The 27,988-nt window shown below is 42.9% G+C and overlaps 1 protein-coding gene across 3 annotated transcripts; it reads left to right on the top strand.

The window, feature by feature from the left end:
- On the top strand, nucleotides 1-27,492 carry MIA3 (MIA SH3 domain ER export factor 3). Of its 3 annotated transcripts, none has more exons than XM_021552428.2 (29): nucleotides 1-157; nucleotides 847-980; nucleotides 6,211-6,297; nucleotides 7,898-10,832; nucleotides 11,720-11,998; nucleotides 13,591-13,652; nucleotides 14,683-14,814; nucleotides 16,047-16,068; nucleotides 18,032-18,120; nucleotides 18,276-18,353; nucleotides 18,449-18,559; nucleotides 19,375-19,446; nucleotides 19,652-19,756; nucleotides 20,550-20,672; nucleotides 20,776-20,893; nucleotides 21,538-21,593; nucleotides 21,674-21,764; nucleotides 21,873-22,011; nucleotides 23,622-23,723; nucleotides 23,825-23,885; nucleotides 24,006-24,041; nucleotides 24,133-24,200; nucleotides 24,471-24,568; nucleotides 24,685-24,816; nucleotides 25,022-25,090; nucleotides 25,216-25,292; nucleotides 25,437-25,508; nucleotides 26,135-26,300; nucleotides 26,657-27,492. In XM_021552428.2, exons 1-29 carry the CDS (start codon nucleotides 1-3, stop codon nucleotides 26,899-26,901), a joined length of 5,916 nt encoding a protein of 1,971 aa, XP_021408103.2. In that variant the 3' UTR covers nucleotides 26,902-27,492. The 3 variants fall into 3 exon arrangements, with proteins under 3 accessions (XP_021408103.2, XP_021408108.2, XP_021408117.2); XM_021552442.3 differs by lacking the exon at nucleotides 1-157 and adding an exon at nucleotides 203-478; XM_021552433.2 differs by lacking the exon at nucleotides 25,437-25,508.
- The last annotated feature ends 496 nt before the right edge of the window (nucleotides 27,493-27,988 follow it).

The following is a 27,988-nucleotide window of genomic DNA, read 5'->3' as shown; positions in this document are numbered from 1 at the left end:
ATGGCCGCAGCCGCGCCGCCGGAGCCCCGGCTGCTGCTCGCCCTGCCGCTGCTGCTGCTGCTGCTGCCGCCGCCGGGCCCGCGCTGCGCCGCCGCCGCGCCCGACCTGGGCCGCCGCTTCGCCGAGCGCAAGCGCTGCGCCGACCTCGAGTGCAGCAGTGAGTGGGGGCGGCGGGCGCGGCCCCGGCGAGGGAGCTGTGCGCGAAGATGCCTCCCGGAGGCTCTTCCCTGAGCCCCCTCCTTGCGCCGGCTCTGTCGCGGAAATTGGGGACAATCGAGGAAACGGGAACGCGACGCCCACGCGCGCCGTCCCTCTCTGCTCGGCCAAGTTTTCAGATCCCCGCGGCTCCGTGTTTGGTTTCCCCCACCCCCCTCCACGCAGAGCTCTCCGTTGATAAAACCGCTCTCTGGGTGTTCTCTGGGATAATTTCAGGACCAGTTCGCTGGGACACAGATGTCACCTTTCTGATTTAACATTAGTAATTAGCTTCATAGCTCACCCCTGAAGTGTAGCTCTCCAGTGCTTTGTCAAACCCTTGTCTTGCCTAGAATGCTTGCTTTACTTTTTCTGCTAAAACTTGCCTTTTTTTTTAGCTATAACTTGGCTTGTTTGTTTTTGTTAATTATAGCTAAAAAATTATTAGTTATACTTCCAATTTATCTATATTTTTATTAATTTATTAATTTCTTAGTTATACTTTCAATTTACTTTGTTATCTCTTGACCCAATCTGGAAAATAGCAAAACGATGCATGCGAGGAGGTCTTGTTTACTGCCAGTTAGCAAAGACACTTTTCATGTAAATTATTTTTAAAGTCATACTCTTCTCCGTGTTTTCTTTGGACAGTGTTAATGTGCCGAGGGAAGGCCATGCGGGATTTTAAAGGTCCGGATTGTCGCTTTGTAAATTTTAAGAAGGGAGAAGCGGTGTATGTATATTATAAACTAATAGGAGAATCCACTGAGCTTTGGGCTGGAAGTGTAAGTACTGTAAAGCATTTCTTCTGTTTGCTTTTCTTGGTAATGTGTTTTCATTCCTTTTGCCTTGTAAGAGAATGCTTGGAGTTTTGAACATGGGTAAATAACACAGTGAATGCTGCTTTGTCATGAGGCTGCTGGGAAGTGGGATGAGGTTTGATCAAACCTTAGTGCTGTGAAAAGTGGGCAACACTAACATGTCTAAAAACTGCTAGAAGACTGCATTTGTCTTAAAAACCTTTTACTGCAGCACTGTCAGTGATGGTGGCCACAGGACCACCTGGAAGCTAAGCTTCCCTTCCCATTTAGAGAGGCTTTAAGCCTGTGCTTGTGTTTTCCCATGACGTGGTCTCATCCTGCACTCTGTAATCCTGCTAAAGATCACTGCATGTGCATGTTTTAATTGTGCTTTTCATCCTAATATTAATCTGCCTTATTCCCCTTTTTATCTAAATTGCATGCAGAGTTGGAGGAAAAATAAGCAATAAAACTAGAAAGGAGTAAGGTAAATTTGATTTCTAAAAGGTCTGTCTCTCTCAGCTGTGCTGTACCAGCTTGCAGAGTAGTGGCCTTGTCTGAGTCAGCGTCCTTGAACAATCTGAGAGGCTTCTGCTAATGGGGAATAAACATCCCCATACTTGCAATTACTTTGTAGAAAGCTCCTCTGGACTTTCCTAAGCACCTTATTTGCCTGACAGAGGCAGAACTGAGATACCAGGGAGGAAGAGAAGTTTTTGTGGGCTTCCCTTGAAAATGTTGGCAATCCAAAGGTTGCTTAGACCTAGTCCCTGTTGCTTCCTCCTCATGTTTCCCCTACATCCTTTTTAGTGTCCAAATTGTTTACTTCAGTCTCCTTTCTTACTCTGGTTTTCTACAAAGGATAAACAGTGTTGACAGTGGTCTAGGGTGCTTGAAATCGCACCTGGGTGTCGACTGTGGGACCAGTGGTTTAGTGAAAATCAGGATGTATCACTTTCTGTAACCACTTCAGGCTGGGCGTGGACAGACAAGCTCTCAGTGGGAGCTGAATCCAATTAGAACGATACAGAAGTGAATAGAAAAACTGCAGCACGTGGTTAAAGAAGAGTTAATAATTCTATCATGCTGGTAATTCCCTTCTGACATGTACTGTACCATAAATAATCTGGGTAATTAGTTGGTACAGGTTTCCAGGGCTGCCAGTTCTCGAGATGCAGAGTAGCAGCGTGGGGCCAATTTTACATCTTCTAACAAGGTATAATGTAGGCTGCAAGATCAGACAGCAGGTTAAGGTAATTGCTGAGTTAATATTCAGTTTAATTATTCACTGATAGGCGGCTCATGCAACAGTTAGGTGTGTCTCCAAGTTTAAAGGATGTTTGCTTTGAGTTTAAAGTAAAAGCTGCAGTTGGCAGGTTGGAAAGAATTGCCAAGCTCCATTTTATTTGTTTTCATTTTTCAACTGTGTTTCAACGATTTTCAGTGCTCCTTTTAGGGCAGTGCTGCTTGACTGATTCCTCTTGATTGGTGGCTATAACCTTTATTTCTTCTATCCCTCTTGGATTGACTGCTGCTGCATTAATCATAACATTGCAAGAACCAGCATGGAAGCACTGCAGTGGGGTCAGAGTTGCCTGCCTTTGCATTTTGAGTAGGGTACAGGCACGGCTGCCCCTGGCCCTGACTCACAGGTAGCACTGGGGTCTCTCCTGTTTAGTGACTTCCTGTGTCAGGTTTGGCTGGGCAGCCTGATTTCCCATGCCAGGTTTGGCTGGGCAGCTTGATTTATGCAGGCCAGTCGTGCCTGCTGTGTGAAGTCTTGAGCCAGGGGAAAGCTGCTGCTTGCTAATTAAAACCAGGCTACCCAGTGAGGTCTGCCATCAAAAGAATTCCAATGGAAGGCATGCTACCTTCTGCCATGGCCCTTTTGGAATCTTATTGCGTGACTTTATGTGGGCTTTGTGTGCATTATTTGATCTCATCCATGTACCCTACTATCTCTTTCCATTCCCCAAAGTTTTTTTTGGGAGAGGATTTATTAGGGCAGAATAGAAGCTATGAAAGGGCTAACTGGAGTTCTGATTATCAGGTGTGAGCAGAGGTCAGGGGAATGTGTGTATGAGAAGCTTCAATGAATGCAACCTGGGGCTTATTTCAAACAAGTTATAAATACAGATTCTAATTCCAAAATCAATTTGAAGGAGCCATGAGAAACACAATAGTATTTCTGACCTGAAGGAAGATGATCTGATAAGAAAAGGAGCTTTTCACCAAGGCTGAAAAATCTATAGCAGTTGAGACTAGGCTTTATTTGCCTTTGCTTTTCTATTTCGCTCCACCCTTTTCAAGCCATTGTTGATTTTTTTTCCCTGTGCCAGCACACGTTGTATTTTGACAAAATAACTCCTTTATTTTGTGATGCCAGTCTTGAATACGAAATTGCTTACAGAGCACACACTATGTTCACTAGCTATTTTGCATGTGAAAAAATTCTGGAAGCCAGCTGTAATATATATTCTGTACATTATATGGCCTGTAGTTTTTAGGCAGAGCTCTCTAAACCTCAGTAGTAAAGCAAAGCCAAATGCTTGGAAAATACTCTATGACCCTTATTTAATAGTCATTTTATGTTATGAATTTCATTAATACATCAGTTGAAGGAAAATGCTTGATTTTTTTCCCCCAAAGCCAAAAGGTAGAGCATATCAGGTGCTCTCGTTGTCCTCTGCACAGTGTCCTGCTGTAAATCAGTCTCCTCTTCAGCATCAATCTTGTTTTGCTTACACCATCAAGTCATTGTATAGACTCCTGTGCATTTTTTCTGCACTCTGCCCTCATTTTAGCAGGGTCCAAAACTCCAGAAGTACTTCAGATCATTCCAAGTAAAACCTGCCGCTTTTTCACAAAACATTTTGTGAAAGACACTTTTAAGATTGTTATTTTATCTTATGGCAAAGGGATGAACTTAATACCTTTAATTCGAGGTTTAGAAAACCATTTCTGGCCTCATATTACAAGAAATACACTTGACTGAAGATTGTGGCTTCTTCGTGTTGGTTTTGGTTTTTTTTTTTCATTTTTTGTTTGTTTGTTTTCAAACCTTGTACATAGGTTAGTAGAGTGGATAAAATTAAGTAAAACAAGAAGACAGTATTTCTGGAGGACCTAGAGGGTCAGGGCAATATTATCTTTTCTTAACACTGCCAATGCTCAGGAAGTGCAAACCAGCTCTTCTTTGCCCTGTGTTCTGAAGTTTTAGTTACCTGTGATGCCTGTGCTTTAAGGAGTGGGCTTTAAGATGAAAAAGATTTGAACATTATCCCCAGCTGTCTGTTTTCTGATAGATGATGTGAAGGTGTGGTTTCTTGGTCAATGAATCTGCAGTACCTGCCTGTGATACGTGGGCACCAGGGGGGCCAGATGCTGTACTCACAGCCATGTGTTTTGTCCATGCACAACTTTTTTAGCTGGGAAGATAGTGGATATTTCTCCATTATACACTTGGCATTGATAGTGTCTTTCCTCTGTAATGTCTGTAGAGAATGAATGTTTCCTTTATTTGCACAATGAGGCATTTTTTTCCCCTTACAAGAGAGGACTTGTAAGGAGAGAAGCAGATGAAATTTTGGGCAGGCAGATCCCATATGGCTTATAAACCACAGAAGTGGCAAACGGGGTCACTGCAGAGGACTTGTATGGTCAGCAGCTTGCATTGCAATAAAGGAGTGATGCCTGATTATAGTGACTGTCACAGAGATTAGTCTGTAAGGAGGCTTTGAAGCTCTAACTTTTGTTTTCAGAAAGATCATTAAAAACTGGAGTTGAAGTTTAGAGAGAGAAATAAGCCAATTTACAATTAAACTCTATGCAAAGACAAGCTTTTGATATGACTTGTCTAAATGAATTTCCCATTCCTGTTGGTAGTTCCCAATAATAAACATGCATACATGATCTGTTTTCAGTATGAGAGCAATATGTGTTTACAAAAGGTGGGGAGGGAACAGTTTGGGGTTTCTTAATACATGTGTAACTAACTTCAGAGGTATCAACTATGGAAGGTAAGATCTGAATGAGAAATAGTTTAAAAAGAAGTCCTGTAATGTATCAGTGCTTACTTTGCTTGCATATCAAAAAAACACCTCCAAAAATTATTAGTACATATTATTTACTAGATGGTAATTTATTCTTTGTTTTTTTTTAATACTAAAAACTTCAAGCAAAATTCACCTGTTTCAGTGCTATCAGTGTAACAATATATCTGTGTATAACTAATATCCCATACCTAGTTTCTTTTTTAGTTTGAACTTTAGCTGAGTGTTCTCCCCACACAAACTCTTCATGAAAATTGGCAATTGTCATCTTTCTCCTGCAACAACTGATTGAGGAAATTGCCAACTTTATTTTTTTCCCCAGATATTTTTTTTGTCTAGGAACTTTGTACCTTTCTAGGTGTTTCCACCAGACTCTTAATTACCTCAATTATCTAATCAGTGTAGTGACTGCATGCTACTAATATTGGCTTCTTGACAGCTGTTGTCAGAACTCTCAAGTGTGAGCATTACTCTGTATAGATCATATCTGGTGAGTGATAAGAGAGATTCTTGTCTTCCACTGTTTGTCTTGCCTTAGAACATTGAAAATCACCATTCTGTGATTGATTTTTGCTTGTGTCAGGCACTGAAGAGAAGCCATGCATTCACAGAGGAAGGGGGGTATATTTTCCACACAGGTTTTTTAATTATTCTTTCTCCATTTTAAAATGATGCAATTTTGCTTTTTTCTACAATCTGCTTTAAATATTTTTTCCATACGTTACAAGGTGAGCATATTTTGGGCTATAATACTGTGTGTGGATGTAAATCCTATTAGTCAAGGATCCTCTTTTGCTTGCTGCTTGGGAAAATCCTGGAGGTGTGTGTGGTGCCTCTGGTGCCTTCACAATAGCAGTTAAAGCAATTGAGCCAGAAGGCCTGGGCTTTATTCCCAACTCTCCTAATAATTTGTTACAAGTCAGGCATTAAAACGTGAACAGTAAAACTTAAACCAGCTTCACAAGGCTGTTGTGAAACGTAAAACCTCAGTGAAAACTCTGGTGTAAACAAATCATCATTGGTCTTCTTTTATTCACTATGTTAAACTTCATTTAGAATACTTGAGAGTCAGTTCAACATATTTGCTACTGGTGTCTGCAATTTTTGACATGGTCATGTCATTTCTAAACCTTCTTTACTGTTTTTTGTTTGTGTTTTCGCAGGTTGGAAGTGATTTTGGATATTTTCCAAAGGATTTACTTGAAATAAATCATAACTATTCCAATGAGGAGCTAGAATTACCAACAGATGTAAGTCTTGCTTGTTCTGTTTTTTCTTCAGTTGGGGTTTTACTATTTCTTACCTCGGCATTTAGTAAAATTCCCAAGGAAGAAACTGGGAATACTAGTGATTTTTAATAACTTTTTGTTAATATGCAGCTACAGTATACTTGCAGAGGTGCACATGTATGTACAGGGGTGGAATGTTTGTGCAGCTCTGTATGTGGATGGGCATGAAAGCATCAGCCCAAAATGTGGGCATTGACCTTCCTTTTCTCAAATGATATGGTTTTCTTCTAAAGAAATCTGTTTGGATTGAACTCTATATATCCTGCTAGCTGGCTTGTGCATAGGCCTTCTGGTATGTAATCAAAATGGCTTCTTTTCCCAAACTTTCCGAGTTTAAGGTACTGTCAGAAACAAACAAAACTGGGTACACTGAGCCCTTTGATTCTAGAATTGGTCCTGCAGCCCTTTCACACATGGCTGGCCTTCATGCACTAATAGCAGCAACTCCAGAGTTGTGTCAGTAAAGCCTTTTTGAGGCTGTAGCTTTAGGCATGCTTGCAGCACAGAAAGCCGAGTGAATCCTGGGCTGCATCCAAGGCACCGTTGCCAGCAGGGCAAGGGAGGGGATTCTGTCCCTCTGCTCTGCCCTGGTGAGACCCCACCTGCACTGCTGCATCCAGCTCTGGGGGCTCAGCACAGGAAGGACATGGACCTGTTGGAATGAGTCCAGAGGAGGACTCCAAGGTGATTCAAAGGATGGAGCACCTTTCCTACGAGGAAAGGCTGAGAGATGCGGGATTGTTTAGTCTGGAAAACTGAAGGCTCCAGAGAGACCTAATTGCAGCCTTCCAGTACCTGAAGGGAGCTTACAAGAAAGATGGAGAGGGACTCTATGTATGAGCATGTAGTGACAGGACAAGGGGGAATGTCTTCAAACTGAAAAAGAGCATGCTTAGATTAGATATCAGGAAGAAATTCTTTGGAAGTACTGAAATAAGTTGTCCAGAGAAGCTGTGGATGCCCCATCCCTGGAAGTGTTCAAGGGCAGGATAGATGGAGCTCTGAGCAGCCTGGTCTAGTGGAAGGTGTCCCTGCCCATGGCAGGGGGTTGGACCTTGATGACCTTTAAACCCCTTTCAACCCAAGGCCATTCTGTGGTTCTATGAAATTGTGTCTTGCACTGCTTCTATTTATTTTTCAGAAACTGCGTGACAGGGGGCTCCTGCTTGGAGGACTTGGTCCTTTAAGGGGACACCAGTTAACAGAGGTTGTGACACACAAGCTCAGCAACATTTGTTTTCTTTTCTTCACTGGCATTCGGCAATCGACTTGTTCTTCATTCAGTACATATGGTGATGAGTGCAGTGTAATACTGTCAACTCCATTGCTGTCTTACACTTTGTTCCTGCAAAGCCTCTTTATTTAGGTTTTTTATGAGTCCTTGAGAAAAACCTCCACTGATTTCAAAGAGAGTTTTGGTTAAGGACTCAGAGGTTAATTCTATGTGATTAATATAATTTACTTTGCTGCTGCATCTCTCTTTAAATAGGCAAATGTTTTTTGTTTCATCACTGCTATAAAGAAAATAATATTTTTGACTGCATGTTGTTTTTCATTTCAGGAAACAGACTTTGTTTGCTTTGATGGAGGAAAGGATGACTTTGATAACTATAATGTGGATGAACTTCTGAAGTCGTTGCAAGAGACAATAGCAAATGAAGGGGAAACTGTATCGAGTGTTCCAGGGACAAAACCAGCTGAAGGAATTGAGAAGGACAACAGGCAGATAGAGGAACAGACTGATAGAGGAAAGTCCCTTGGTGCTTTGGAGACAGACAATCTTGAGCAAAGCGCTGAAAAAGAAAAGGAAAACCTTGTCTTGACAGTCAAAGTTGACAATTCTCTTACAGAAGGAACTGAAAATACTGGGGGAGACTCCAGTGTCAATAGTCACAAAGAAAACTCTCAGGGAGATCAAATTGCACATGAGCACTTGAAAGGAATGCTACATGGAAAATTAAAAGGGCTAGAAAGTGAAAATACCAAAAACACTAGTATTCCTCAGGGCGAATCCAGCCAACTTGACCAAGAGAATGAAGTCAATGCCTATACACTTTTAAACAGAGAGCTCTCTGTGAACTTAAAAACAAAATTTGGCTCAACTGCCGATGCTGTTGTATCAGATGATGAAGTGACTCGCCTTGTTACGTCACTGGAAGATGATTTAAATGAAGATTTGAGCATTAATCCTCACAATGAGGAGGAGGAGACAGAGTTTCCAGATCAGTCTGCAGAAATCCCTTTGCTGTCTTTTACGGCAGAGGATGAAATTGCATCCCCTCTGGATTTAGAAGATGATGGAAACTATGACGTGGAGCCACAAAATCAGGAACCTGATGAAGACGCAAAAGGTGCTACAAAGCTAAATAACCAAAGAGACAATGGGGAAGAACACGATTCAGATGCATTAATTCTTAAGGATGCCTTCAGTAAGAGCAGGAAGTTGGGTGACAGTGTAGGTGCAGACAGGTCTGAATCTAAACAAACAGAGGAGAAACAGGAGGAGGTGGTGCTAATTAGTAAAAGAGAAGCACCAGCAACAGCTCAGCCTGAGGATCTCTCCAAAGAACCCCTTGGAAAGGAACCTGTGGGTACAGATGATCTGGGTTCAAAAGAAAAAGCCAACAAATCTGAACAGCTGGAAGAGCAGCTCCCTGATGGAACAGAGTTGCATTCTGCAGCACTGAAAGGTACAGCTGTGCCTGATCCTCATGCTTTGCCTAGTCTAGACAGTGCTCTGGAGTCCAAATCATTTATTAAAAACAAGGAAGATGCTTCAGAACCATCTGATGATGATATCAACAAAAGTCCTGAAAGAGTTCCACTTGCTCCAACAGAGAAAAGTGAGAAACAGTTTGAGGATGATACCTTGGAGGAGTCCTTGGAAAGTGATTTAAAGCACAAAAGACCATGGGAAAAAACAATGGAGAAGAGAGAAGCTGAGAACAAGCCTCCAGCTGATGATCCAGCTAAAGCAGTAGAAAAAGTAAAAAATGCATCTCAAGATGACCTAGGAGATCTTGACCTCTTGAGACAGAAAATGGAGCATGGAATGCCTGCTGTGGAGAAAGACCTTCTCAAACATGGAGAAGATTTAAAACAAGCAGGGAAAATTGATCACGAAACTAAAAATCCTGCCTCTTCTAACGAAGAACTGGAAATAAAAAAGAGAAACCTGGAAGAAACTCCTCCAGGGGAAGGAGACCCAAGCTATAGTGGAGCTGTTGAGCAACCTAGGCCATGGGAAAATGAGACTGAGTATTCAGAGGCAGATGTGAATGAAAAACTTTCAAGAAATCCTGGCAAGATGCCAGTGTTTAAAGAAAGCACTAAGAAAAGTTCCCCTGAAGAAAAATCAAAAAGCACCATGCAGAACACTAATACAGATAATCTTACTTGGCAAGGAACTGCTCATTCTGAGGATGCAGGATCAGATGGAAATCTTGGCAAAGATTTGGCTGAAGAAACAACACAAAGAGCAGAATTGCAATCTGAAGAGCCAGATGCTGAAGATGACCCTGACCTCAAACAAGCCGATGATGAGCTACTGGAAGATGAGAATGCAGCAAGTGCAAAACTGTCACAAGCAAGGGCTGCAAATGCCCAGGGTGATACACTAGGTGAAAATACAAATCCTGAATTAGATGGACTAAGTGAAGCTGTTTCAGAAACCCCAAATCCTACTTACAAAGCAGGAGAGGATACAAACTTATTCTCTAAGGAGGATAAAACAATCAGCACGCAAAATGCAAGCGAGAACAAAGAAGTTGACATATCATTGAGAAAAGATGCTAAATTGGATGAGATGCAGCATATCACGGTAGCTGATGAGGAGTCTTCTGAACCTGAAGACCCATCAGCTGTGGAAGAACATAATTTCCTTCCTCACACTGAAGACAGCAATGACTTTGACCAAAGGAAAGATCATCTCCCAGAGGGCATTTCACAGGAAGACTCAAAAGAGGTGCAAAATTTAGAGCAAACAAAAAATGACCACCAGCAATCTGCACATGTCCCCAGCCCTGCAGACAGCTCAGAAGCCACCAGTGACATGGTAACAGACTTCAGTGAGTCTGTGAAGCGTCTCTCAATAATGAGAGAGTTCCTGGATGAAAAGCGCGTGGCGCGCCTACAGAAGTACCTTGGGCTCCAACATGTGGTTAGGGTTGAAGCCATGTTCTACGACATGAAGGTGGAGATGGAGCTTGCTCAGAAGGCGAGCCAAAATAATGAAGATATGGAGAAAGCTCTGGATGAGATACTGGAGTTTTCAGAATCGAGCATTATGGATGTTGTAGGAAAAGTTCTGGATTCCAGGGTGGCAGAAAATAAGGAGGAGGTGGTGAAGGAGATGGATTTGTATGATGAGGAGAGTGCACTGATGGATGATATTCAAGAGTTAATATATTCATTAAGAAGTAAATATTCATCTGTTGGGGAGACTGTCCCACTTGCTTCTCCTTCAGAACAGGAAGATGACCAGCTGCACATTCAAGGTAGGATGTTAAACCAGTTAATAAATAGATGAATTGGATGTAAAACCCTGTCCCAAGCAACACTTAACACCGAGACGCTTTAAGAAGAGGGTGAGTGAGTAGCATTTAAAGAAGTTTTTAAGGATTTTCCTTATTTTTAATGCATGTTTTTAGCATTGTGATGAGAATGGCTCAGGGACAAATCCTAAGGGAAGATACTGAATTCAGCACAGCTGTTGTTATGGAGCAAATTCTGTGTAAGATAAGTGAGATCTATGCATGGATATGGTCGTAAGGACCCACTCAGGACAAGTCTGTACCTCCTTAAGAAACAGGGATTCACATATGCTAATCTGCAGAATTTTGTGGAGGGTTTTTTTTTTTTCCCCTGAACTAATTATCACCTGATTGTGATAGATCTGGTGATTAATACAAAGTTCAGGTACTAAATCCAGGCATCTAAAGTTTCAGATGTCCTTATAATCATACTTTTGCCCACATTCATAAAAGAGTGTGTAAGTAGCTATACTGAACAAACACATCTTTTGATTGGGCGAGAGCCAGAGGTAGAGTCTTTTGCAAACTTGCTAGGTTTTCTATTAGTGTGCAAGTGGTTAAGATACACTTTTAGCCAAGCTCCTCTTACAGTAGTACATGTTAAGTATGTGATTTCTGATAAGGTCACAAACGATGTAGTGTTTCACTGCAAGGTCAGGGGTTGATATCTTGCATGAATTTCATACAGACATTTAATTAGATGTTACTGAAAGTTGATTGAGAATATACCGGAAGCAATACGCAAGCTGAAGTATTTAAAAAGTGTCAAGAAAGCTTGGTTACATGCAGCATTTCACTGAAGAAATACCCATTAGTTCAGTGCTTAATTCATATCTCCTTGTCTGTCACAGATGGTGCAAAAGAGGTTGAATATGACAGTGTTTCCACCAGAAACATGAACACCATTGACAAGGGCAATCAGGAATTTCAGCAGCTCATTGAAGATAAGAGGCCAGAGCAGCCTATGGAAGAGGAGGACGAGAGGGCTGTCAGTGTTCCACCTGAGGCCAGCTTCTCAGATAATGGAGAAGCTGAAGAAGGGTATGATAGTGAAAGAGGATCACTCCTGGAAGATACTTCCTTTGGGTCAGTTGATTCAGGAGAGAGCACAAGCGAACACATTGCTGAAGGTAACCATTTGGAATTGACTTATTTTGTTCTTTTGCTCTTGAAGACGTGCATGGTTTAATGTATTTTTAGGCAAATAGCAGGAGTTTTCACTGATACTTTCATTTTATGTTGCTGTAATCCTCAAGGCTTCCCCTGATTGGTGACAATCCCTCTAGTGGCAGTACTGAATTGCTAATTTAGCACAGCAGTTTTTCTACTATGGTTTTGCAATGTGGGAAAAAGGAAAGTGCTTGTGAGTGTCAGAGCTCTGTGGACTGTGTCTCAGGATGACTGGCTTGTGGATCGTGTCTGAGGATGGTAGTGGAGAAAGAGCAGAAATCCCTGGAAGCACACCATCAGCTGAGGTTTCTGCCTCTTTGCAGGGATTAACAGCGTAAAGGTCACTTTCTATAGACAGGACTGCGCATAGAATCGTGTGCCCTCTCTTCTTGCTCTTTTTTAGCCCATGTCTCTGGGCCATATTACTTTCCAGGAAAGGTGGTGTGTAGCTTCACCCTCAGGCAGCTCAGTTATTTCTCTCTGTGTTGGAGTAGGAGAAATGTTTGGCTCCCTCTGGCTGAGGCCTTATCCCCCTGGAGCTAGTAGTGCTGTCTCATCATTATGCCAAGGAGGGATCCTGTTACTGTTATCTTTCCTGGCTCTGTTTTGGCATGAAACAATATTTGACTGTGTTCTCAGTGTTACTCTCAGCTTTGCTGTTCTGCCTTCACTTCTGATTATGCTTAATGATTCTCTCTCCACTGAGCATTTAGGAAAAATCCAGGCACATCTTCGTTGGCTTTTGTACATTGCTGAGATGCTGTGCCATCTCCAAGGCCAACTGCTTTTGAGCAGGTTCTAAGGTCTGAAAGAAACTCTAGGTTGAATGCCAAGAAAACGAAGGAATTTTAAATGGCTAGTGCGTAACTTGCTGGTTAAACAGTCAGATATTCAGCTGTATTTTAGACCATCTTCCATTTTTTCCTTAAATGTGGTTAAATGATGCTTGGCAGGAATTCTTAGGAGGGCTGGTAGAAGTGTTGGGCAGTAACAAGGTGGATGATGGTAGAACAGCTGCTGTTCTAAGGGTGACTACAGGCTGGGCTGTGGAATCTGCTGGCCTGGACGTGTAGCAGCAGCAGGAGAAAGAGGAGAGGGGCAGTGTTGAGGCCAGGGCCGAGCTGGAGATGATTTAAAGCTTTTGCTGTACTTGCGGAGTGCTGACAGAGTTCAGGAGTGTTTGACATGCTGTCATTCTTGGGGGCGTCCTGTGCAGGGCCAGGAGTTTGACCTGGCTTAGAACATTCTGTGGTTCTGTGCTCGCTGCTGGCAGCTGATCGGAAGGATTCGCGGTCAGGAACTGAGGAGTGTGTGCCGCCCTGCTTCACGGCTGGAGGAGCTGGGTGCGCTGTGTGCGAGGCAGGCTCGGCACCGCTCCTAACGCCGCCTGCGGGGTATCGGCGCCCTTCCGAGGCTTCGCTGCCCTGCTGCCGGTTTCCCCGGCGCAGCGGGGCCGTCCTGCGGCTCCGGGGCGCGGCCTGAGGCGGCGCCGCGAGGGTGACGCCGCGAGGGTGACGCCGCGAGGGTGACGCCGCTCCGTCTCGCCCCGCAGGTGCCGGCGCTGGCGCCGCCTGGCGGGGGGCCCTGGGCGCGGCGCGGGAGCTGCTGCGGCGGGTGAGTGGCGGCGTGACGCGCGGGGGGCGGGCCCCGAGGGAGGCGGGCCGGGAGGAGGGAGCGGGGCTGACGTGTGCCTGTCGCTGCCGGGCCGCCATGGATCCCGCGGGCGGCAGCGGGTGGCCGGTGGAGGAGCCCCCGGGGCGGCGGAGGCTGCTGCAGGTGAGGGCAGGCAAGCAGCGGCGGGGGGGTTTTCCGGCGGTGACACGCCTCCCCCGAGCGGGGCTGCCCCCTGAGGGGCTCACCCCGCCGTGAGGGCGGCCGGCGTTCCGCTCGCCCGGCCCGGAGCGATCCCGCAGGAGCGGAGGCGGCCGCTGGCGTCAGGAATCGCTGCCGGCCTCCCCGGATGGCGGGGAGATATCGCCCCCCGGCCGGGCCCGGCAGGGACAGGGTGCCTTCCTCTCTGGCCCCCCGGCTGCCGCCCGTGGAGAAGGTAGGGAGAGAGAGAAAGCAGGAGGAAATGAAGGGGGAAGGCAGCCGCTCCCGTGTGGGCTCGCACAGTTTGCTCCCTGAGCAATGCCATGTCACTGTCAGCCCCTTAACCCGTACCAAGGATTCGCACCTTTCCCAGGTGCTCTCTGACCTCCAGGTAGAGGAGGAGACTCATGGCATGTGACCCTCTGACAGCAGGGAGAAGATCTGTGCTACTTGCACTGGATTGGTACAGACATCCAGATGTAAAACTGTTTTGTTTTGTTTTGTTTTTTCCTATAGTTTTCCATCCTTATAGGTCAAATAACTACCAGTGCAATGTAATGCAAATTGTGCACATCAGTGTGTACTCATTTTGGTAGCAGACTGCCACTGTCGGGTGTCCTCCTGGCACTCCGGGGTTTTGCACTGAAATACGAGCACCAGGCTGCTCTGTGGTTTTCTTCGTTTTCGGTTTTCAGTTTGCAAAAAAATTGCGAGAAGCCTCCAGATGGTTCTGTGGTTTTATGGGGGGAATAAAGGCACCTGTCAGACTGTTTGTTTTACCCCAGTATTTAATGGACACACACTCATAGCTGTCACTGCTGTTGGTTTGCAGTTGGTCACCACGCTGCCTGAGGAAATGCGTCCTGGGCCTGATTTCCATGGACTTCCATGGGAGCCTGTTATTATAACTGCCTTAGTGGGAATTGTCACACTTGCTGTATTTTTCTGGAGAACCTGCCTTTCAGTGAGTATACTTCATGCTCGCAAGCCTGCTGATGTTTCACTTACTGAATGGTCCTTTGTATGGTTAAACTGTTTCAGCATTACTGGAGTCAAAGCAATATGTAGTCTTTTGTGTTGTTACTTTTCCTGTTTAGAGCATTAATGGGAGCTAAAGGCTGGGCTGAATAGCTAAAGTAAGTTGCAGTGCCAAGAAGCATTTTCTATAAGCTGCTAATTGAAGATTGCTTAGTAAGGGGTAATTTCAAAAGTAACATAGAGGAGCATGATGTAAATAAAGAAGGCTGAGGAAAGGGTCAGCATATCTTTGAAATGAGAAGCCTTCCATGTGCTTGAACCTGTTGCTGGCTATATCCAAAACAAACAGTTAGTCTTCCCCACTTCATGTTGTCCAGCTACTTGCAGGTACTGCATTTAGAAACCTAAAAATATTATATTAATTCTCCTTGGAAAGCCTCTTCCATTTGTCCTCATTCCTACATGAATAATTTTCTGTGCAACAAAAGGTCTAGCACCAGTTCTCAACTATAGCAGTGCTTTTCCTTGGGAACTGAGAGATGAGACTCAAATAGGCAATTTTTTTTTAGAGCTGTCCAGTTTTGTTATGAAATGCTCTAGTAGTTTGTGGAATACTTGATATTTGCCTGACAAAAGTAAACTACAGCTACATCTTTTCTGTAAGAATATTGATAGTTTTTTTTCCCTTGCTTAGTTTTGGTGTTGAGTACACTGGGTCAATTTCAATTGCAAAAAACAGAGTTAATGGAACCGCATAAAAAAGCTTCTGAAAGTGGACTTTTATGGTATTAATTTCGAAACAAGCACCTGTCACGTTAATACATTGCTTTAGAGGGCACACAACTGGGATGCAAGGGGTTGTTGTTTTTTTTGGTTTTTTTTTTGTGTTTGCAAGTTTGTAGCTGTGGTTTGATACAAAATGGCTTCATTTTCTGTGCAAATTGGCTGTGGGTAGTTACCGGTGTCCCTTTAGTGAGTGAGTAAACAGAAGTTTACTAAGGCTCTCCGGCAGGGCTTTAGCCTGGGAGCTTTTATTAGAAAACAGCTTAAGCTCATTTGTAGTGTTACTCAACACTCGTTGGCAGTGATAGATGTGTTTTCCATATGCCTCTGTAACCTGCATGGAAGTGGTCACTTTTTTCATAGGGAATGTTAAGAACGTTTTTCACTTGCCACTTTTTATGGCTAATATTTTTGTTTGTTTGTTCTCTTCTGTAGGTAAAGAGTAGAATGTATCAAGGTAAGTTTCTCTCTACTTTTTGGTGTAGTTGATGCTTAGGCATTAGTTCTGAATATTTGTACTGTTTTGAAGGACCAAGTATCCATCTTCACTCCCTTTCAAGGAGGGTGCTCAGTCCAAGGTTAACAGTGTAAGCTTGGCCAGTAGATGATACTTAGTTGAATCTGAGGGTTTAAATTTTGCGTTTGATAATGCTTTGATCAGGAGAAGCAATGCAGGTTGCACTTGTAAAATAAAAGGCAGGGAAAAGCTCCACTTTGCTTAACATAAATGTGAACCACTGGTTCATGGGGCAGAGTTTGTTTTGGTTTTCTGACCAGCAGTGGGTCTGCCTTTGCTTGCTGTTTCTCTCGGAAAGCAAGAGCTGGTTCCTTTTGTTTTTTGGATTGAGGGGAGCCTGAAACTGGCTGCTGTGCAGTTGCAGAGACACTCTTAAATGTAGATCTAAATATGCAAGCATTTTACATGAGTTTTTCTCTGGCTTCAGGTTTATAAAATTAAAGTGCACTGAATGGAAAAAAAATTCAGAGTAGGGTGATTGCTGGAATTTATAATTGAATAAAAAATGCAAATATGGCAGAATTGTCTTCATAGGAGCTTTCTTTTCCTCTCTCACATTTTACTTACCAGTCATTCATCTCTAGTTTCACTGTGGTTGTACTGCAGTTTCATTCTACACAGTTAACACAGAATGAATGAGCTGGAAAAAGCCCATGTTAGAGCTCTGAGGTGACTTCTGTAGTGCAGGAAGAGTATTGGTATTGGTGGTGCAGAAATTACTTAGCAGCCTTCCCTAAAAAATCAAGGAACGTGGATTTAATTCCACCACCCAAATACTCTTGTCTTTGATGCTGGGTAGGAACTACTGAAGATCAGAACAAATAGATATTCTTCAAGCATGATACAGGCCACATTGTTATTAAAATCTTTATCCAAAATAGAGGAATATTAATAGTGACAAAAATGCTTTAAAATATAGATTGCATTTGGAGTCCCAAGGATAAAAGTCTGTTACCCTCTCTTAATGACAGTAGTGAAATTGAGAGGCCAAGCTAATGCATGGATTACTGCTTCCCTTAAACTGCTGAGAGCTATCTTGAACCTTGGCAGCCACTTGCTGTCTCTCTTTTCCCAGAGTGGGAAAGGCCTGGAATTCACTGTCCCAGGAGCCCTCATGTGGGAGGGAAAGGAGGAGTAGCAGTTGCCATTGGACTCTGTGGGATGCAGTTGGAACAGCCAGTGCTCCTTGTGCTGCAGAGTTTGCTGTGAGGCAAATGGTGCTTGGGGCAGTCAGATCCAAACCAAGGTGGCTTAGGACTTGAGAAATAACAACAATTGGGTGGTTTTTAAATTACTTGCAATAAAATAATTGAAGTATTTTAATGATTTTCATTTAATCCTAAGGGATGGTTGGTGGCTTATTTAGAGTGAGAAGCAAATGTATGCCTGAAGGCTGCTGCTTGGTCACAGCCCTTTTGAGGTGTAAGCAGAGCAGCTTAGGTGCTGTCTTCCAGCTGAGTGTCTCTGTTCCCAGTAGATTTTTCAGAGCTTTCATCCTATTTCCTTTGCTGATGAAACATTCAGCTTGAATAGAGCAGAAAGGTGGTTGTTAGGGAAGGTGTGGCATCTCCATGAGTGTCTGAGGCTGCTCTGAGGTCCTCACTGTCAACTCTTTCTCTAACACACCTCAGGTGTGTGTAGCCAGCACTCTGCTCTGGGTTCTGGGAGCAGCTTCTGGGAAGTGAATGCAGGAGCTTTGTGTCAGATTTACTGTCTTGTTTTCAATCCTTAGCTCAGGTGAAAGCTGGAGATGCAGAAAGGGCTGACTGCCAAGGAATTAACACTCTCCTGATTTATGCTTTAGTTATTACCTGAAAACATTCCTTGAAGTGGTAGTAATGATAGTTGATTTTTTTCTCAGTTTATGATGTACAGTTACTGTAAGTTTTCTTTTTCTTCCTAGTGACTGAAAAACAACTTGCTGAAAAGATTAAAAACCTTCTGCAAGAAAAAACAGAAATCTTAGAAAAGTTGTCAGAATATGATCAAAAGGTATTGCTCTAAATTGTCCTTTGTTTCTTAATTTTCTGTTATTGCTTTAATTACACAGTCAATGCAACATCTAATATATTTTTATTTTCTATTTGTACTGCATATTATGTTGTTATATAATTTCCTCAGTTCTGTGTGGTTGTTTCTGTGTTTAGATAAAGGAAGCAAAGGAATCTGTGAAAGTGACCCAAGAACAAAAAGACATTCTCTCAGATGAAACTGCAGGGCTTAAGGTAAAAGAAAGTTAACTGTCTCTGTACTGAAAGCAGAAATACAAATAAAAATATTTTCCTTTAGGTTGGTCTTTTACACCTTTTTTTTTTTGAAGGACACTGTCAAAGAACTGGAAGAAGCAAATCAGCAGCTAGATAATAAAGTGAAAAATCTGCACACCATGCTTGAAACAGAGAAAAAAAAGAATGAGAAGAAACAGAAAAAGGTTAGAACAATTACATTTGTGTCTTACATGGTCATTAGCTTGATATGCCTTAAAAGCTGGTCATGACCTGATGGGGTAGATAGAGGTAGAACAAACAAAGTGAGCCACCTCAAAAAGAGAGATTAAATGAAATTTTAGGTTTAGGAAATTTATCCCAAGATCAAAGGATTAGTCTGTTGATGTATTTTGTTTGTTTTTTTGGGGGGGGTTTTATAGTGTTTGGGGTATTTTTTTTAAGATCTTGATGGACCTGTGTGGTTATGTGCTTTCACACACAAAACAGCTGCATTCAAATCATGGGCCAGTCTAATAACTTCCTAGCTGGAGCCAGGAAGTTCCTTGGCAATATAAACTGAAGGCTTCAGGTTGGGAAGAGACATTTTCTTGTACTCAGAGCAGCATTTAGTTCTACAGTATGTGTGAACTGCCCCTCTTTCTTGTTGTCCAGAGATGCTTGTTTTCTCTTTCTAAAGGCTGATTTTCTATCAACAAGCTCTTCGGCCTTGTTTTGGTCAAAGGTTGCTGTTAATGATAGCAGTTCCTCTCTTGTGGACTGCACAGGTGTACAGGGAACTTCCTGGCCACAGACAGGTGGAGTCAGGGGTAGAAGATTATTCAAATGTTGCTGAGTGTTTCTATTCCTTACCTTATTGATAAGGTAGTGCTGTGTTGCTGCCAGCAAATGGATGCTTGAAATGGAAGTTTGTTCGTGTTTTGACTTTGCTTTTATGCTTCCAGAGGACACAGGTTAAATAATTACTTGGGCTGAGGTTTGTGCCAGGATAACACTAAGTCACTGCTCATCTTTTTCTTAGCTGTCTGAAACCCAGAAGTCCTTGGAGAAGCTTCAGGAAACTATCACTATGCATTCTGCAGAGCTTTCAGAGGTAAAGAATTATTTGCACCCCCTCAACAGTCACAAGTTTTATACCAGAAAAATTCTTATCTATGCGATAGAAAATGCTGGCTTGGCAGGTTGCAGGTTGTTTGTGCATATGTATTTTTTAATTTTCCATTTAACCAGGTTTTTTGTAGCTGTTGCTGTACTATAGTTTGACTTTGTCTTCTTGTTCTTTTTTGTTTCCTGTGTAGGTGCAGATAGCCCTTAATGAAGCTAAACTGAGTGAAGAAAAGGTGAAATCTGAGCTTCATCATGTGCAGGAAGAGAATGCTAGACTGAAAAAGAGCAAGGAGCAGGTAAGTTATGCCCAGGCCAGGCAACCTTGTCTTTCAAACAAAATATCTGGCCTTTATTCCTAGTTGTTTTTTTTTTTAAGTGTAGCTTCAGCATGTCTCTGTTTTCTTAACGTGGCAGAATTCCACATTTTCTATTACCATGATGAAATTCAAATGCTTTGTGCCTGCTTGCACAGGCTGTTTGTGCAGCTGATACACATCTCTGGTGTAAAGGCTTTGCCTGTTCCCCTGATGCTGCTTTTGTCAGCAAAATCACAGGAAGTCTGTGCTAAGGTGGTAGTAAAGGCAGGATGGAGAGGTTGCCACTTGGGATCTGGGCTCAAGGAGGTAATGGTGAAGAATTGCCAGAAACTATTTCAGAAAGCAAAGATAATGGAGAGGAGTTTTAGCCCTGGAATGTCAGGACAGTTATTTTCCAAATAATCGTAAATATCCGTTTTATTTCTTCATATGTGAAGTATGTGACTTTTTAAGGAATGTGTTTTGAGTACTTCTGGACTACAGTTAATTTCCTCATATTTTGAGGTGTGTGAGCAGTTTGATGTTGGGATGTTAGCTGAGTAAATGTCATATTTGTAAACCACCTAATAATAAACTGCAGAAAAATTCCCAGCATCCAGTTCTGCCAGTGGAACAGCAATGGGCCTGATAAGTGAGGTTTAAAACCCATGGTTTTCAGTTATCACCAGAGTGATCAGTTATCACCAGAACTGGTGGTAAAATAGATTTTAATTACATACACCATGCACTAAAAGTACAGCAAGTAATTGTCTTGCCTTGGTGCTTCATACAGCTGCTAAAAGAAGCTGAAGGTTGGAGTGAGAGGCATTCTGAGCTCCGTGAGCAGATTCAACTGTATCAGAAATCTCAGAAGGACATAGAAGAGACACTTGCCTACAAAGAAAATGAAATTGAAGTAGGTTCTCTATAACCAGCTTGTTTTCAATATTATGCATCATAAAATACTCTGTCATACTTCACAAAATGCAGGGCAGTTGAGCCTTTTATTTCTTTACTAGGTTTTAACCAATTGCATTATGCAGCTGAAGCAGCTAGACATGGATTCAGAGGCCAAGAAGGGTGACAGAGGGCATGAGTGGAGCCCAGAAGATGATCTGGCCAATGGAGAGTTGCCAGGTATGGTTATCCCACCTGAGAGTCATGTGGTGCTGTGCTCATGGCATGTTAGAGAGGGATCAAGAGGAATCCATGCATATAGAGCTGCCAGCTTGAATCCTCAAACACAAAATATCCCTAACTGAAGGGAGGAACTGGCTACAAGGTCAATAATTGCTTTTAGATTACCTTTTAGGTAATCCATGAGTGTAGTGACACAGTTGTAAAGACTGTGTATAAAGGTTAGTAATTAAGAGCATTCCTAAAGCTGAGAGTCTTGGCTTTGTTGTTCTGGTACATATGTTTTTAATATTAATTTTAATGAGCTTTCTGCTTGCCTCTAGATAAATAACTAATTTAGGTAATCACATTTTTTAAATCTGAAAGACCAAAATAGATGTTTTCAAAGCTATTCAGGCAGTTTGTCATTTGTGATGTTGCACGTGTATTTGCTGCATCTCTGGTTTTGAAATTTTTTTTTTTTTTCATTTTTTCTACTTAAAGTATATGTGGGCTGGAAATTCCCACTTATTGATTTTTTTGGGTTTTTTTTTGACCATGTAAGGATGTAGGGATTAAAGTGTAGGGAGTGTTACTTTTAATAGTTGTCCACAACTTGTTCATGCTTAAAAAGCAGGGAAAACAAAGATATTTTCCTCTTTTAGATATTGAGAATGAGAAGATGAGGACTCAGATTAAGCAGATGATGGATGTCTCCAGGGTATGTTGCACAAGAATCTAATTAATGCAGTCACATTACTGCTGTGCTTATGATCATTAACTCTCTGCTCCTTTTTTCAGGTCAAAACTATGTTATCCATAGTTGAAGAAGACAGAAATCTTCTGCAATCCAAACTGAATGATGAAGTAACAGCAAGACATGAGCTGGAAGGTAGGTTTAGCAAAATAACTGCTTGGGTGAAGTGCTGTTGATGGCTTAAAAAGAAACAGAGCGTGTAAGTGGCCATCATGGTTCTTACTGCAACTGCTTCTCCAACAGAGAAGATAAAAGTGTTGGAACACGATTCCTCTTCGCTGCAGTCAGCCAAAACTCAACTGGAAAATGAATGCAAAACTCTTCAGCAGAAAGTGGAGATACTTGGTGAACTGTACCAGCAGAAGGAGATGGCACTCCAGAAGTAAGCCTTTCCTTACTCTGTGTCATGTATCATGGGCACTGTCCAAATGCTTTTCGCTCAGAAGGATCAAAGAACTTGGAAGTTGTGGTTGGAATGAGTGCTGGCTACTCTTTCAATACAGCTGTAGCTGGTATCCTTTCTTTACTTTTGCTACCATTCCAGAGATTCTAAAAAAGATTGTCGCTGTGCACACACCATATTGCCTTCCACTTTTGAACTTCTGGAGAGGGTGGGTGGGTGGCTTGGTCTGCAAATTCTGTGGTTGCTCTGTTACATCATCCAGGAGTGTCAAGGAGAACATAGGGGCCATTAAGATTTCATTTTGTTACTCTGACTTCTGAGTAACAAAAGTTACTCAGAAGTCAGAGTCTAATTCTCATAATGTAGAAACTTTAGTATTTCAGCCTGTGAGCTTCTTGCATTCTCAAAGGGCTAAATGAATGCTGAACTGGTGATGGCAGCTGCTAGGAATGAATTGCCAGTGGTGAGGATCTGCTCTGTATGTCTTCATTTTTCATTAATTTATTTACTTACTGAAATGTCTGTAATACCATCTCAGTTTTGTGGGGAAAATTTGAGAATAGGATTTGAGGACATTCTCAGCTAAATTCTGTAGAAAAGCTGAAATTATGATGGAGAAGCAGTTGAAATTCGTATGGTTTGTGTGTTGGCTTGGGGGAAGCACGGGGTTGGAAATGAGGCTGTAGTGAAATTGTATGACCTTGTGACTTCCGTGAATCCATGTGCAATAAACTTAGAATGGAGAGGTGGAAGATGAACCATCCTTCAGAGAAAACTTCATCTTAACCTCTGTGAAGAATTTCTCCTCCTTCCAAAACATACAGGAGATTATACTGCCTGCTCGTACTTCTTGATTAGAATGAAGAATTTAGTGCAATTTTTTTTTTCTGGAAAACTGCTTTGACTTTTAGCCAAGGAAATGGATTACGTTGAACTGGCTATTAGCAATAGTTGCTATTAGTTAAATGGTTCCAGTTTTGTGGGATAGCTCCTGTAACTTAGGAACACACTATAGGCCTCTTAAATACTTCCAGAAAAATATCAAAAATCAAAAGAAAAGTGAACCATGAGGTTATACTGTGGAAATTGTTTGTGCAGTGAATTGATATGGAGGCTACTTGGAAAAAGCTTCCCACTTGGTTAATAACTATTGAATGTGTTTGTCACCTGGGCCCTAAATTTGCCCCTTCTCACCACACATCCATTTCTTCATTTCCTGTGGTTGGTGGATTTCCTTGTTTGTACCTTTGTAAATCTGGATTGCAATCTGTGGCATTGCTAGGAAAACTACAGGATCTGAAGGGATGAACTGTCTGCAGTTGATAGATTCTGGCAGATCTTCAGAAGCTGACAAAACTTTCTAGTCAACTCTGTAATTTTAAGGTTTTATACACGAAGGTATAAAGGTCTGCTGATTTCAAGAGACAGGATTTCTGTCTCTCTAAAAAATCTCTTTTTTTTGTCTCTGTGATCCTACATATTATTGTAGATTTTGATATTGCTGTCGTTGGCAGGGGAATACCGTGATTTTGAGTTGTAATAGCTGTAGAATGCTGGACTATATGGTGCATTTTTTTTTCCCTATGCAGAAAACTAACCCAGGAGGAGTATGAGCGTCAGGAGAAGGAGCAGAAATTGTGTGCTGCAGATGAAAAAGCCGTGCTGGCCATCGAGGAAGTGAAAGTTTACAAGTAATAGGAATTTCTGAAGATTATGATTTTCCTTGTATTTCAACTACTGAGGAAGATTTATTCAAACATCTCTCCTTCCCCTCTTTTTTCCTTTTGTACAGGCAAAGGATCCAAGATATGGAAGAAGAATTACAAAAAACAGAGCGATCTTACAAAAACCAGGTAAACTTCTTGCTTGCTGCTTATTGTGTCATCTTTTTCTGCATCATTCCAGTGCTCTGTGGTGAGTTATTTGAAATACTGGTAGTTGGATAAAAACTAACTGGCTTCTTTCCTTCTCAGATTGCAGCTCATGAGAAAAAGGCACATGACAACTGGGTAAGAATGTTCATCCTTTTCTGATGCCAGCAATTTATATTTGATGTCACATTGGTGCCATTAATGCGGTTGATGAAATTTTCCCTACCAGCTCATTGCCCGCTCAGCAGAGAGAGCTCTGGCTGAAGAGAAAAGAGAAGCAGCCAACCTGAGACAGAAGTAAGTACAGAGCAGACCCTCTCTATTGCTCTTTGAACATGCTGGGGGTTGCCTGGAGGAGAAGATGCTCGGGATGTGCAGTGCATTTTTAAGTTACTAATTTTAACTACTGTTAAACTGTTTTGATGGTTAAAATAACATTTCTTAGTGAAAGCTGTAACATTTTACAATGCAGTTTGCCTTGTTACATTATAATAGATACATCTCGAATAATAAGAGATCTTTGTGTTGTTTGAATAATAATAAGAATTCTTTATTTTCCAAAATCAGATTAATAGAGGTAAACCAAAAAATCATCATGCTTCAAAGACCAGTCATTGTAAAACCAACTCCAGGCAGACCTGACCGCCAGATCCCACCACGACGAGGTAAATGCTGCTGGTTCTCCCAAAACCTTTGGTCTTGGAGTCAGTGCATCATAAAAACATAGGGCTGTGCTAAATTGTAGAAAAGTAAATTAAGTGGTTTTATTTCTTTGGCACAGGGCCCTTAAGTAGAGATGGCTCTTCGGGCCCATCACCTGTGAGTGGAGGAAATCCATCCCCCACACAGATGATTGATGTCCCTGCCCGGCCCCTCTCTGCTCCTCGAAGGGAAGGTGCGAGGGGTGACTTTGGTAAGCAGTGAAACTCCCCTTCTTTGACAACTCCCTCTTAGGCTACCAACCCAGGAATACTAAGGTCAGATATTGGTTCTGGGAATGTTGATATTGGTGCCTGCTTTATTAATACACTAATGAGTGGTTGGTAGTTGGTTTTTATTAATAGAAATAGCTCAGGTTTGTGTTATTTAGGGTCTCTGGGGTTCTTGTTTCCCTTAAGGTACAATGGTGGATGGCCCCCCTGCCCCACGAAGGCCTCCAGAGCTACCTGGAAGGATGTCAGTTCCTGGTAAGTTGTGTGGTCTCCTACCAACTACAACTTGCTTGTTACTCTTTCCCTTCAAAAAGACAATTTCAAACCCACCTTCCCTACCCTAGGCATGGTAGGACACTTATTCATGATTCTCTTTTTAGATATCGGGCCTGCTGTGGCATCCCTGATCAGCAGTGAGCCAAGAACCTCCTCCCCTTCCACAGCAATTGACGGAGTGGTGAGTTGAGAACACCCCAGCCTTCAGGAAGCCTTTTTAATACATGGTTCACTGTACTTCCTCCTGCTTCTTTAACTGTATCATGTTCTGTCTTGTCTGTATACTGTCACTATCCCTATTTGCTGTTCAAAAAAAACCCAAAAGCAACCCTCTCCCAAAGAGGCTGAAGCCCCCAGTGTAACTACAGATTCACCTTCCTCCATGGAACCAGCTGCAGTGAGTATTCCAAGGCTGGACATGGTGATGCTGCTTTGATGGAGAGGAGTAACAGGCTTGGTGTTCTGAACTGCTGAATAACAACTGCTCTGTGAAACTAACCAAGGGCTGTTCCTCTGTCTCAAAGGGCTTCTCTAATGATGAGCAGTTGCTCTCTGGTTTTTGTGGGATTGAGGCAATAAGGTGTTTCTTGTTAAGGACTGTGGGCAAACACTTTGGAGTGACTGCAACAATAATCCTAAGTAGCTGATTTACTTGTGGTGTTTAAGCATAATTCCATGTATAACTCAAAGTTCCAGGTCCTTTACCAAAGGGGTGTCCACCAAGGACACCTCAACAGGGCTTGAACTTTTTTTTACTACAGCTTCATCTAAACAAACTTGTCTCTCTAAACCACTCACTCCTGGGTAGTGCCAGCAGTGTTCTGGGAGAAGGGATGATGATGGTGCAGTAGCTGTCTCTGTTTTCTGCCTGGTTAATGTGGTTTGGAGTGTGTTGGGACAATTTTTCTTTCTTTCCCCTCCCCCTTGTACCTGTTTGCCTCTGGGTGAGCAGTTGGGTTGTTCAGCGGTGTCAGTGCTTGTCTGCTGCAGTAACTCACTGCAGTGTAACCTCATCCTGCCCAGGGTAATGCTGGTGCCAAAGGCCCCTCTCCTTTCCCTGGGACACCTCTGATGAGCTCCCCAGTGATGGGGCCTCCGCTGCCGCCACCCGTTCGCTACGGACCGCCAGGACCGCCACCTCCTCCTCTGCGGGGACACTTCGGGCCTCGGCCTCTGCCTGGGCCCCCAGGTACGGCTGCAGTGCCCTGTGCTGACACTTCACTTCCTGGAGCCTGACTGCAGGACCCAGACCTGCTTTTCCTAAGCACACGTGCTTCATGGGCTTTAGCTGGCTCAGTAAGCTTGGACTGAGGTGGGTTTTTTCAAGCCTTCTTAATATCAAGGTATTTTTCCTTATTTACTCTAAAATGGAAAGCAGCAGCCAAAAGTCCGTAGAATAATTTATGGGCTTTGAAGTCCTGCATGTGACAGTGATCCACTCCAGAGCTGCTCCAGAAAAATGACAAATTGAGGAACTAATCAGGAGCTTCTCTATTTAGGTTAAAGCAAGATTTCATTTAACTCCGTGATTTCCTTTCCTTCTAGGTTGTGGTCCTCCCTTGCCACCTCCAGCTGGAAGAGATTTCTTACCTAGTCCACGTTTGCCTCCTGGTCCACTCCCACCTCCCCCTGATCCCAGAGGCTACGCACGTGGGCATCCTCCCTTCCGCCCTCTCGGCCCTCCTGGCCCCAGGGATTATCCTCCAGGCCCTCGGCTACCCCCGCAGCCTTCCAGGGACTATGCTCCTCCTCCCAACAGAGACTTGCCTCCGCCAGCACCCAGGGACTGAGGGCAGCCGCCCCCAAGGACTACGCACATCCCCAGAGCAGGATCCGTGCCTGCAGCGCCCAGCCAGGCCCACAGACCCGGCTCCCGTGTGCACAACTCTAGGAAATGGCTCTTGGATTGAAGACATTGGTCTCATTTCAGTATATCTTGGCTTTTGCAGGATTTTTATCCAGTTGCTACAGACATCTTATGTGCATTTATGATCACAAACTCATCCATCCACTTGGGCTGCAAGAACCTTTCTGTGATGGACTTGAACCTACTCTAAAAGTGCAATAGGAAGGAAGTACCTGTGTGGAGAGTTTCAAGTCAATGTAACCTTTGTAACCAGTTGGCGAATGAACTAATTTCGTTAAAAATGTAAATCAAATCATTTCCTGTGGAAATAATTTTTAAAGTAAAATGCTATCCAACCTGCCTTCTCCATCACATCATTGAGCTGCAGTTACTGTAGGCCAGGGGTTTACATGAGGACTCTGAGGTTCTGGGGTTTTTAAAAAAAGATGTCTGGTCAGAGATCAGAAGCACAAGTGACCCTGTATTCAAAGGAAAGTTATAATAAAAAGCAAAATTCCTTTTGCTAAACCCCAAAGGCTTTGTTTCAGTGCCATGCTTTGTTCAGAAAGGATATTGGTTCAGTAATGTGACAGAGAATGCTGCAGTTCTGAGCAAGAATTGAATTAAGGCCAAATTAATGCTGCTGCAGGGTAATGACCATGTTACCCTCACGGTGATCTACTCTGACACAATATGAACTTGCTTTGTGTAATGAGGACCATGGGGGATACAGCTTCCAGAGCTGGAAACCTTGATGAGGTTTTGGAGTTGAGCTGTGTTTCCACAGTGCCTCTCCACTAGAGAAACTTAGAACTTCCATAATTGCTTTCTGCTTTCAAGAGCACCTCGCAGCATCAAGTGAAGTTTGAGAGCTGAATTTTCATCTTCCTCAGGGTTAAGAGTAATTCAACTTCTTTAAAAGGAAGGCTGGATTTGGAGAGCCTTTTTTGCTTCCATCAGAAAAGAAAGTAGCTTTCTGTAAAGCACTTTGTGGTATGTAAACCATGTAACCATCTACTGCAGCTACCACC

The sequence above is a fragment of the Lonchura striata genome, chromosome 3, assembly GCF_046129695.1.
Source record: "Lonchura striata isolate bLonStr1 chromosome 3, bLonStr1.mat, whole genome shotgun sequence".
In the NCBI taxonomy this organism is placed as follows: Eukaryota; Metazoa; Chordata; class Aves; order Passeriformes; family Estrildidae; genus Lonchura; species Lonchura striata.
This window is presented reverse-complemented; position numbering and strand designations above follow the sequence as displayed.